Genomic DNA, 13066 nt, shown 5'->3' with positions numbered 1-13066 from the left:
AACATCATCCACCACATCAACAAAAAGAAGGACAAAAACAAGGTGATCATCTCCACAGACGCTGAAAAAGCATTCGACAAAATTCAATATCCATTCATGATAAAAACTCTCAACAAAATGGGTATAGAAGGCAAGTACCTCAACATAATAAAGGTCATATATGACAAACCCACAACCAACATCATACTTAACAGTGAGAAGCTGAATGGATTTCCCCTAAGATCAGAAACAAGACAAAGATGTCCACTCTCCCTGCTTTTTTTCCGCATAGTACTGGAGGTCCTAGCCATGGCAATTAGACAACACAAAGAAATAAAAGGCATCCAGACTGGTAAGGAAGAAGTCAAACTGTCACTGTTTGCAGATGACATGATACTGTACATAAAAAAATCCTAAAGAATCCACTCCAAAACTACCAGAACTAATATCTGAATTCAGCAAAGTTGCAGGATACAAAATTAATACACAGAAATTCGTTGCATTCCTATACACTAATGATTAACTAGCAGAAAGAGAAATCAGGAAAACAATTCCATTCACAATTGCATCAAAAAGAATAAAATACCTAGGAATAAACCTAACCAAGGAAGTGAAAGACCTATACCCTGAAAACTACAAGACACTCTTAAGAGAAATTAAAGAGGACACTAACTCATCCCATGCTCTTGGCTAGGAAGAATTAATACTGTCAAAATGGCCATCCTGCCTACAGCAATCTACAGATTTAATGCAATTCCTATCAAAATACCGACAGCATTCTTCAACAAACTGGAACAAATAGTTCTAAAATTCATATGGAACCACAAAAGACCCCAAATAGCCAAAGCAATCCTGAGAAGGAAGAATAAAGCAGGGGGCGTCTCGCTTCCCAACTTCAAGCTCTACTACAAAGCCACAGTAATCAAGACAATTTGGCACTGGCACAAGAACAGACCCATAGACCAGTGGAACAGGATAGAGAGTCCAGATGTTAACCCAAACATATATGGTCAATTAATATATGATAAAGGAGCCATGGATGTACAATGGGGAAATGACAGCCTCTTCAACAGCTGGTGTTGGCAAAACTGGACAGCTCCATGTAAGAGAATGAAACTGGATCAGTGTCTAACCCCATACACAAAAGTAAACTCAAATGGATCAAAGACCTGAATGTAATTCATGAAACCATAAAACTCTGAGAAAAAAACATAGGCAAAAATCTCTTGGACATAAACATGAGCAACTTCTTCACGAACATCTCTCTACGGGCAAGGGAAACAAAAGCAAAAATGAACAAGTGGGATTATATCAAACTAAAAAGCTTCTGTACAGCAAAAGACACCATCAGTAGAATAAAAAGGCATCCTATAGTATGGGAGAATATATTTATGATATAGCTGATAAGGGGTTGACATCCAAATTATTTAAAGAGCTCACACACCTCAACAAACAAAAAGAAATTATCCAATTAAAAAATGGGCAAAGGATTTGAATATACACTTCTCCAAAGAAGAAATTCAGATGGCCAACAGGCACATGAAAAGATGCTTCACATTGCTAATCATCAGAGAAATGCAAATTAAAACCACAATGAGATATCACCTCACACCAGTTAGGATGGCCACTATCCAAAAGACAAACAACAACAAATGCTGGCAAGGATGTGGAGAAAGGGGAATCCTCCTACACTGCTGGTGGGAGTGTAAATTGGTTCAACCATTGTGGAAAGCAGTACGGAGGTTCCTCAAAAAACTCAAAATAGAAACACCATTTGACCCAGGAATTCCACTCCTAGGAATTTACCCTAAGAATGCAGGAGCCCAGTTTGAAAAAGACATATGCAACCCTATGTTTATCACAGCACTATTTTCAATAGCCAAGAAATGGAAGCAACCTAAGTGTCCATCAGTAGATGAAAGGATAAAGAAGATATGGTACATATACACAATGGAATATTATTCAGCCATAAGAAGAAAACAAATCCTACCATTTGCAACAACATGGATGGAGCTAGAGGGTATTATGCTCAGTGAAATAAGCCAGGTGGAGAAAGACAAGTATCAAATGATTTCATTCATCTGTGGAGTATAAGAACAAAGAAAAAACTGAAGGAACAGAAGAGCAGCAGACTCACAGAACCCAAGAAAGGACTAACAGTTCCCAAAGGGAAAGGGACTAGGGAGGATGGGTTGGAAGGGAGGGATAAGGGGCATCACAATTAGCACACATAATGTGGAGGGGTGGGGGGGTTGGCACACGAGGAAAGCAGTATAACACAGGGAAGACAAGTAGTGATTCTATATCATCTTACTATGCTGACAGACAGTGATTGTAATGGGGTATGTGGTGGGGATTTGATAATGGGGGATTATAGTAACCACAATGTTGCTCATGTAACTGTACATTAATCATGCCAAAATAAAAAGAGAGATAAAATACCTAGGAATAATACCTTAATTTAAAAAAAAAAGAAAACTAGCAATAAATTTAAGTGGCCAGGCTAAATGATGAAAGCATTAAAATACTACTACAGGACAAAATGGGAATGTGAAGATTCATTCTAAAGATGTCAATTCCTCCTAAAATAATTTATAAATTTAAAATCAGTAGGATTTAGTTAGGAGAAGAACCAGATAAGCTAATTTTAAATGTCATATGTAAACATACAAACAGGCAGTCTAAAAAGGGAAATATGAATGGGCCTGGAGCTTTCATATTATATTATAAAGCCTGAGTAATTAAAACAATGGTGCTAGTGTGTAAATAGATGGATTAATGAAACAGAAGTCCAAACACAGACCTATATATATATATATACAGGAATTTACCCTAAGAATGCATGAGCCCATACATATATATATACACACAAACACATACATGAGAGTTTAGTATAAAAAGTGGCATCTTAAATAGTGAAAAGATTCATTAATTTCAGTTTTGTTCAGACCACTATATAGCCTCCTGGCTAATATACAGGTAAATCCATTCCTCATACTATTCACCAAGTTAAATTTCAAACATCAAAGATTTAAATATAAAATTGAAACCATTAAAACACTAAGAGAAGAAATACCCATACAAAGAGAATCTGATCTTTGACAAAGGAGCAAAAGCAATTTAATAAGAAAGGATAGTTTTTCAACAAAAGGTACTAGAACTGGACCTCCACATACAAACAAATGAATCTGGACTCTGCCTTTATACTTTTCAGCAAAAATAACTCAAAATGGATCACAGACCTAAATGTAAAATATAAAACTATAAAACGTCTAGAAGATAACACAGAAGCAAATCTTAGTGACATTGGATTTGGCAATGAATATTTAGATACAACAAGAAGAGCAAAATTTGTGAAAGAAAAAATTAAGTTGAATTTCATTATTATAAAAAACTTATGCTCTGCAAAGACACTATTAAGAGAAAGAAAAAACAAGCTACATCCTCAGGGAAAATACTTGCAAACATATCTGATAAGGAATTTGCATCCATAACATTAAAAAAGTCTTAAAACTCAAGAATAAGACAACAACCCAATTATAATATGGGCAAAGATCTGAACAGACAACCCACCAAAGAAAATATATAGATGGTAAATAACTATATTAAAAGATGCTCAACATCATATATAAATTAGGATATTGAAAATTAAAACAATGAGATACCTCTACACAACTATTAGTGCCTGAAAAAAGTTTTTTTGTGTCTTGACAATACCAAATGCTGGCAAGGATTGGTAATGCGACACGAACTCGCTCATTGCAGGCTGAGCATGCAAAATGATACAGCCACTTTGGGAGAAGTTTAGTAGTTTCTTACAAAGCTAAACTTAGTCTTACTATATGATCCAGAAATCACACCTTTAAGTAACACAAACGAGTTGAATATGGCATCCACACAAAAAACCTACACACAAACACTTGTAACAGCTTTATTCATAACTGCCAAACCTTGGAAGCAACCAAGATGTCTTTCAATAGGTAAACGGATAAACAACGAGTGACATATCCATATAATGGAATATTATTCAGCAATACAAGAAATAAGCTATCAAACCATGAAAAGATATGAAGGAACCTTAGATACATGTTGCTAAATGAAAGAAGCCAACTAAAAAGGCTACAAAATATGTGATTCCAACTATATGACATTCTGGAAAAAGCCACACCATAGACAATAAAAGATCATTCATTGGGAAGTAGAAGGGAGGGATGAAAGGTAGAACAGAAGGGATTTGTTTTAGGCCAGTGAAAACTCTTCTCTATAATGCTGCAATAGTGAATATATGTCATTGTGCTTCTGTCAAAATTCATAGAACTGTTCAACACAAAGAATGAACCCTAAGCTAAACTGTACTTTTGTTAATAATAATGTGTCAATTTTGGTTCATCAATTGTAACAAATGTACCACACTAATATGAAATGTTAACTATAGGGGAAACAGCACAGAGGAGAAAGGAGGTGTGTGGGAATTCTCTGTACTATCTGCTCAGTTTTCTATAAACCTAACTGCCTTAAAAAACAAAGTCTATTACTTATTTTTAAAAAGCGTGAATTCCTTCATAACAATGACATAAAGGAGACCACAGTACAACTTAAAATCCAGAATTCAAAAGATAAAGTTGACCAGATAATTTTTAAAGGAACAAAATAGGGTAATTCAAACAATAAATGACAAACTTGAAGGGAAAAGTACACAGTTTATGTCTTCTTTACATAAGGAGAGTGCTTAGAAATTAATAAGAATGAAGTTCAAACCACGAGAGAAAAATGGGCAAAAGATATCAAACAGGTACTGAGTCAAAGTGGAGAAAAATATCTCAGTCAAAGACCCCTGGCAGAGAGGAACTCCTGACAGGGGGATCAAGTCTCATTCCTGTGAATCGTTTGCAGCTGCAGAAAAGCACAAGCGAGAAACTGCTTGCCGGGCACTGGGCATTTCAAACGGATGGTTTTAGCACATACAAGTACGATGATTGAAAGGTAATTTTTCCTCATGGTAATTTACGAGGTACAGCTATAACACAGCATTCCACTTCGCACAGTTCTCCAACATTCTAAATATCACTACTGAAAAACTGTGTAAAATAATGTATTCCACAAGTCATTTTCTTACATTTTTAAACAAAAATGTGAATATTGCCTCTTTAGAATTCTACTTCCTCGACATTTATTTTTCCTTCCCCTTCAGTTTCTTCCCCCTTCAAGTTTTGGTGTCATATAGGATGCTCTCAGGACGATCTACATGTTATCACCTAAATCTGTATCCCTGAGGGGCTCAAATTCCTACAGCTGCCTAATTGACACTCAGCTATGATGGGCATCCATTTGTTAGACTCATCTTCCCCTGCAAATCTCTTCTTCCTTGCCTACTGCAGATGGTGATCAGAAAGGATTTGGAAGAGAGTGAGGAGGAAAATAAGAAGAGAAGAGATCAAGGATTGACTCAGGTTTGTAGTTTTGCTGATTGTTCCCATATTAACTATTACCCAGTCCAGTTAATTTCACCTCCTAACCATTAAAAAGAAAATCCCCTCTTTGCTACCTCTGCTCTACCTCTAGATTGTACAGTGGACATACAATGGTTTCTACATGTGCTTGGACCCACAAACCTGTCTCACACCTACTGAAAGAGTTCTCAAGTACTAATCTGATCACATCATTTGTCTGCCTACGATCTTCTGTTTTGAGCAATCAAGGGCTGAGGTGGTCAATTAGCACAGTGAGCCAAACGAAAAGTGACAATCAAGCCTTTATTCATTTAACCACAAAAGTGAAATAAGAGGCGAAAAAGGCACCTGGTCCACAATGTTCCACCCCCTTCCCCACCACGGATAGCACCAGGCAAAGGCTACAGCACAAGGATCATCTCATTCCAAGGAGACCCAAACAAATGGGCCCTTGGGCTGGGGAGGAGAGGGGGAAGGAACTGGGAGTGGAAAGGTACTGAGTCAAAGTGGAGAAAGTGCCTCAGCCAGTGACCCCTGACAGGGAGGTCTTAGCATACTGTGAAGTGCCTCAGCCAAGGTCCCTGATAATGAAGCTTCAAATGAAGACACATGGGCTAGAAGTGCAAGTATGTATCTGAGCATGTCTGGCCTAAGGGATTGGAAGCGGGCAGGAGCCTGGGTCCTTGACCCAGTTTTCTCTAGAAAACTGCAGTGCACTGGCTGGTGTGTTGGGCACCTTCTCCTGAGGAGGCTGCCAGGCAATGCCTTGTAATTGCTTACAGGTGGGCCTGAAAGATCAGGATTCTAGCCTGGAGCTGGACTCTTCACCCTTCAGTGGCTACCCAAGAGCCTAAACTTGTTCTCATGGGAAACAAAGATCCATTCACCTGCTCTCATTCCTCTCCGCACTTCATATTCTAGTAAAAACTACCCTCTCCAAACTTCTAACCCCTATGCCTTTGCTCACACAGCTCCCCCTGCTTTCTTCACCTTAGTTTCTTCACCAAGCAAACTCCCACTTGTACTTTATGATTTAGACCAAGTGCCACTGCCTTCAGGAAGCCTTAACAAATACCCACCCTCATTCTAAACACAAGTAACTATTCCTTACCCTGTGAATCCCAAAGTACTTATCCATACATAGTTCTACTATTTTTAACTTGCTACGTAATATTTTGTTTCTACATCTGTCTCTACAACAAAGCCCTGAATTCCTAGAGAAAAGAAGCCACATCCTATTCTGTTCTGTATCCCCAGTGTCTAATGAGTATCTGGCACACACAGAAACATGGGGAATTATCTGTGTGTAGAATTATGTTCTCTAAGTCAGCATTAGGACAGCAGGATGGAATGACACAAGCCCCACAGGCTAACCAGTTCCCAACACTGACAGCCTCTCCACAGCTAAGGCCCAGTTGCTTCAAAAGCATCTTGTTATCAGGTTGTCCAACGTGGATCTGCCACTTCAGGATTTGTTGTCACACTTGTCAAAGGCAATCTTAGTACCCCCTGTTCCATCTCTCAGAGAACCTTCTTTCTCTGTTTCTTCATCTTTACTTCTGGGTCAAAGACAGTCACCAGGTATCCATTGTGAAAAGAGCAGAAACTAGTAGGCTTTCTGAGAACAAATATCATATATATCTATTACTTGGCCTTTTTGTTAAGCTTTTCATGACTCCCATCCTCAAGACAGCCACCAGTTCTCCATCTAGGAAAGGGCTTCCAAGGCAGCCCAGCAGCTCTTTGGAATTCCTTCTTCAAAAGACCATCTTTCACTCACTATTACTGGCTTCTTAGTCTACAGGCCTTAGGGTCCCTGGTTGTCAGGGATTTCTACAGACCTTTCATTAATATATTATTAGTACTGGAACATTTAAAAGTGTCCACTTACAAAGTGATAACTACAACTTTTCACATGTAAGTTTTGAATTTCCTGTAATTCAACTTTCACCCAATTTTTATAAGAATCTGGTCAGAGAGAAGGATGAGGGAAGCCCAGCAGAGAACAGTCAGCATCAGGCTGTTGCAGCCAACAGCACTGCAACAACGTTAAACTGGAAAATGCCATGTAAACTCCCTCCCTGATAAGTTGTAGTTTCTAGCTCTGTTACAAAAGAGAATACTAGACTTCAGTCAGGGAAGGAGGGGGGATTGCAGGATGGACTCCACACAGGCCTGAAGACTCCAAGCAGGGAACCTGAGTTTAGATTCACTCTCTCTCAGTAAACACTCAGGTATGCGCCAGGACAATTTGCACCATTTCTGCACTTACTGAGCAGGCACAGAGTTAAATACTCAAGGAAAAAAAAAATCAGGCTGGGGTGAGAAGGATGCCAGACATTTAAAAAATCCCAGTGAGAACAGCAAAAATGAGTTTTTTGCCTGGTAAAATCCTCATTCAAAAGGTAGAATCAAAAGCAAAAGCAATACTATGACCACAGGGTCGTGGTGTGTTACCTCATACTTACACAGAGTATCTACATCTTTCTGTACCCTTTGCCATTCAAGAAATTTTAGATCCTTTATGTGGGAAGACAGACCAGCAATTTGTGAAAAATTGATGCTTATAAATATAATGTTAAAAACCCCTGAATATTTTAATGGATTGTGGTTGTCTAAAATAAATCAGTAAATAAATAACAGTAAGTGAAAAGGTACCCTCTGTACTTACAAGAGAACATGAGCAATGATGGCATCCACATCAAACAAGGTATCAGTAGGGAATTCTCTGATTAATATGTTGCCCCTATAAAAAGTTAAAAAATATATATATATATATATATATATATTTCCTTAGAATTCATTTTATTTGTCTAATACACTAGGCTGTAAGTTCTTTGATATCAAAGCCTGTATCTTATCCATTATCCCATGCATCTACCAGAGTGCTGGCCATAACACCCACTCAAATATTTATTGAATATACACTCAATAAACATGTTGACTTTAAAAAGCTTAGGCCCTGGGCCTGGCAAAAAGACCAGAAAAAAACACCAGTCCAAACAAGGCTTCTTACCAAACTGCCTGTCACACACACACAGATTCTCCAAATGGGCTGGGAGACAAGTAGGAGAGAGAAAGAAGTGTCCTCAGCAGAAGGTCACTGAGGAGACAGGATTTTGCCCTACTTCCTAGGCCAAATCCCAAGCAGTTGAGGAAAGGATTTTAAGAAACCTTGGAGAGACTAACAGATCCATGAGCAGAGGTATCTGTAACCAGGACACTGACAGATCTCTCAAAAATAAAGTACATTTTATTTCACTTCTGAACATGGACCTGACATATCTACTAGGAGCACGAAATTTGCTAAGTACTTAATTACCAAGCATCTGTAGTAGGAGTATACATAAAATTCTCATGTAATATTCAAAACAAACCTGTGAGGTAGGTAGTATTTTCCTTATTTTATAGACAAGGAAGCTAAAGTGCAGGTAACAAATGTATCACTCGGACTTTCTGCTAAATTTCATATAATCCCCACTGCACACAATGTTATTCTGGGTTGCTAATAGTTTACATTATTTGACTATTTTAGAAGTGGCTTATTTGTCTATCTCACTCGAAAAATAGTTTACCTGAATAAATACGCTTTCATCAAATCGTTTTCTTTTCCACAGTATCTTGAGGTTTCTTCTTCGACACAATTAACCTTTAAAAGATTATATTTAAAGTTTAGAATATGTATCAGAAGATCAAGTTTCCTGGTTAGGGAACCAGGAATGAAAATGAAACATTACAATTTATTGCCAGGTCAAATTTTGTATTTTACTTTTCTATTGTATCCTGTAACTATTCACTTATTGAAGAGCTTGAGGTAAACCAAAGAAAGGAACTATTTCTACACCTAAGAGTTATATTTAATTATACTGAAGAGTTTACATTTAATTCAGTCTTATGAAGCAAATAGGAGGTAACCAGGTAGAAAAGAGAGTAAGGCAGGGCAAAAAAAATAATGAGTAAAAGAGAAGAAGTACAGGAGTGGTAAGTTGGAACTGCGAAGGCATCTCAGCAGCTGGCACACAGGTATGGCAGAAATGTGGTTTCTTACCCCAAATCTAGCCTCCCTTTTGTTTTACTAATACCACTCCACTGAAAGCAAGTGCCCCATTATAAGACTTTCCCAGATTCCCCAAAGGCTATTGGATGACCACACAGTATTAAAATAAGTCCCTGGGCTGGGATTCCAGAAGGCTCTTAAAAGGGAGTTGACTTATTCTCTTGCTCCTCCCACTTCTTCCTGACAAAAAACAGACAAGACAGCTAGGCCACCAACAGTAATCATGGACCTTAAAGCATCCCTGCAAAGGATGATGCAACAGAAAGACTGAACCTGAGTCCCCGATGATGTCACAGGAGCCCTATCAGTTCTTGACAGACTCTATATGAAAAATATAAGGACAATCCTGGCGGCAACATGAAGATAAAATGGAAGGCATGGGAGCAGAAAGATAAGGAGGTAGGTTAAAAGAATATCACATCAGTATAGGACAAGGATGACTGGGACATAAACAAACCAGAAAAGGACAGGAGAGATTCAAGAGACTTTTCACAAATACAGAAAGTAAAACAAGGGAAAAGAGGAAGCATATATATGCAGTATGGGATAGAGGGAGAAGGAAAGAGATAAAGAGAATGGAGACATTTCTAGATGGTGCAAATGGGTAGCCAACAACATTACTTAGGCTAGAGGAATATTTTGTTTTGGATTTTGTAAGTTTGTTTTTTTTAAGGTGGGTTTTTTTTTTTTAACAATTTAATTTTATTTGAGGTTGAGGAAGCTGAATGACAATGGGGAAGCTACATTTGTTTTTAAAAAGCTATAAAAGCAAAACTGATACTCAGAAAATACATCAGAAATAGAGAATTAGAATTAAAAGTCACAACCAAAGAGACTGATTTTTAGTATATGTAATTTTCAAAAGATTTCAAAAAGTAAGAGCACAGAGGAAGATTGACATTATGACAATAGGTCCTCCATTCAACATATATTTAAACCATACGTCAATCACTGTTCTGGTTACTACGAGTACAGTTAAGTTACAAATAAAAATCTTCATCTTTAGAACTTACATTCTAAAAGTAGATTAGACAATTTCAAAAAACTAATTAGTATGTACCGTTAAGTGCTATAAAGAAAAAAATAGTAAGGGGATAGCCTGTGGTATTTTAGACAGGTAATCAATGAAGGCTTTTCTAAGGGGGTGCCATTCGCACAAAGAACTGAAGCAATGGAGTGATGTGTATGAGTATATGTAAATATGTGGAAGAGGGGATTTCTAAGCAGAGGGGAAAATACCTACAGAGGTTTTGTGGAAATAACATATCTAGCAGGTTCAAATAACAAAAAGATGACCAGTGTGTGTCAGGAACAAACTGAGCACAGTGGAGGGACAGAAAATGAGATAAGAGAGGAAGCCAGTGTCCCTAAGAGTGAGAGGAGTTTCAATTTTATCCTAACTATAATAGGAAGCCTTCCTGAGAGGAAGCTCATATCTGATTGTGGACAAGCGACACTGCAGTCGGGCCCGTCTCTCTCTCTCCTGCTCGAGCAGCAGCAAAACTGGCCCTCCCCTCCCCTCTCAGGTACAGATAAGCCCTCCGTTGCCCAGGTAATTATCCATCAATATGGAGATGAACTCCACCTGAGTAATGATGCAAATTCACTAAAGCCTTACTTTTTTCCACCTCTGAACGCCTGTCGATGTGCAGATGTACCAAAGTCAGGAGAGATATTCTGGAAATGTTACAATTTTACCCACAGTGAGACAGAGTGAAAGGAGAAAGGCCAGTTATTAGAAAGTTATCATGCTTCCCAGATGAAGAGCAGTGATGGCTTGGACAAGGAGACAGTAAAAATGAAGGTACTTTTGCCTTCAGATTTGGGAAGTTTTGATAGTAGAACATAAAGGATTTATTGACAGACTAGTTATGGTAGAAAGAAAAGTCACAGATGGCTCAAAGGTTTTTTGTTGTAAAATCTACTTTGAGAGAGTACGAGGTACACCAGCTTTCTTTTGTTTCTCATTGCATGATATACCTTTTTCCTTTATTTACTTTGAAAAGACTTCCAAAGCCTTTAAGATGCATCTCTAAAAAGCATACAGTTGGGTTTGGTTATTGTACCTAGCCTGATAATCTTTGCCTTAACTGGAACATTCAGTCCATTTTTATTTTAGTGTTTCCTTCATTGAACTCTGCCCCTTGAAATCTTAACTTCTCAACTCAAAATCCGACTTTTTGTGCATTCTTTCCCAATACTATATGTGTGACCTTCCACCCCAACAATCAGATATGAGCTTTCTTTCCTTTAAACCTCTATCACATTTTGTGTCTTATTACAATGATCAGATTCTACTGGTTATTGACGTGATTCATGAATGTTTTATTCCCCCTATTTAGGATATAAGCTCTCCAAAGAAACAGACTGAATCTTAGTCATCTTTTTATCAAAAGAAGACTAAATATAATAAGCTCATTTCAATCTCATTAACATTTACTGAGTATCTATTACGTGCCAGGGACTGAACTAGGTACTCAGTAGAAGTCTGTTTTATTCACCGAAGTCTCCTTTCCAAGTAGCTTAGCATCCTTAACTCTAAAATCAAGCTGTTAGTTCAAGCAGCAACCACCCTAGGCATGAACCATAATATTCTATTCCAGTTACTAAATGCACAGCTACTAGTTTATTAATTACTGAATAAACAGTATGATTATCCCTTTTGAATGCCATACCAACCTAGTATTTCTTTTTTAAATTTCAATTTAAAATTTTATTAAAAGCTCCTAAGAGATGAGTACTGTTGTCATTCCAGAGTGTAATCAGTTGTTCAAAGTTAACTGAAACCTCTACACATACAGAATTGACATTAAGAAAGATTTTTTTAAAGACATTAAGCCATGACATAACACAAAACACATTATTTGGTCTTTGTTCCTGGTTCCTGACACAGAGCTCCTAAAACTTGTAATTTCCTGAGTGACAGGAATTGCTAAGAGGTATCTTTTGTTCTAATACGTGGTCTTTAACCCCAGTTCCTCATGTAAGAGCATCCAAGACCTTGAATCTCCCAGTGATGAATGCCTTTTTGCACGCTGATGAGATGACTGGTGGCTGGGGGACCCAGGATAGCTTCAGGATGAGTTGCTGGTCGCCAGAAAGGCAAAGGCATGACTAGAAAGTCGGAACTTTGAGCCCCACCTCCCATTCTCAGGGCTAATCCCCAGTGGCCAATTATTTAAATCAATCATGCCTACATAATGGAACTTAAACAGAGTCTGGGGAGCTTCCAGGTTGGTGAACACAAAAGGACATGAGGACAGAGCTTCTGCACTGAGACTCTCCAGACCTTGCCCTACATATCTGTTACATCAGCTGTTCCTGACACATATTCTTTATAACAAGCCAGGAATAGTAAGTGTCTCTCTGTGTTCTGTGAGCCATTACAGCAAATTACTGAACCAGAGGAGGTGGTTGTGAGAACTGCCAGTTTGCTGCCAAGTCCAAGAGAAGTTGTGGGTAACCTGGGGACCCATTACTTGTGACTGGCATCTGAAGTGGGAGGCAGTCGTACAGAATTGGGCCCTCAACCAGTGGGGTCTGTGCTAACTCTGGGTAGTTAATTTCAGAACTGCTTAAT

At 38.2% G+C, this 13066-nt stretch overlaps 1 protein-coding gene across 6 annotated transcripts in view; it reads right to left on the bottom strand.

The window, feature by feature from the left end:
- The window catches only part of TXNDC16 (thioredoxin domain containing 16), a 106052-nt gene that overhangs the window by 66828 nt on the left and 26158 nt on the right, over nt 1-13066 (bottom strand). For 5 of the 6 annotated variants that reach the window (XM_057488462.1, XM_057488460.1, XM_036917931.2 and 2 more), the window contains 2 exons: nt 9005-9078; nt 8101-8175 (listed from right to left, as the gene is read on the bottom strand). In XM_057488462.1, the coding sequence (XP_057344445.1) occupies nt 8101-8175; nt 9005-9078 (149 nt within the window). Of the gene's footprint in view, nt 1-8100; nt 8176-9004; nt 9079-13066 lie in introns of those variants that run through there. The other variant, XM_057488464.1, reaches the window with a different exon arrangement.

The sequence above is a fragment of the Manis pentadactyla genome, chromosome 11 (genome assembly GCF_030020395.1).
Source record: "Manis pentadactyla isolate mManPen7 chromosome 11, mManPen7.hap1, whole genome shotgun sequence".
Classification (NCBI taxonomy): domain Eukaryota; kingdom Metazoa; phylum Chordata; class Mammalia; order Pholidota; family Manidae; genus Manis; species Manis pentadactyla.
The sequence above is the reverse complement of the archived record's forward strand: the minus strand, read 5'-3'. Positions and strand labels throughout refer to the sequence as shown.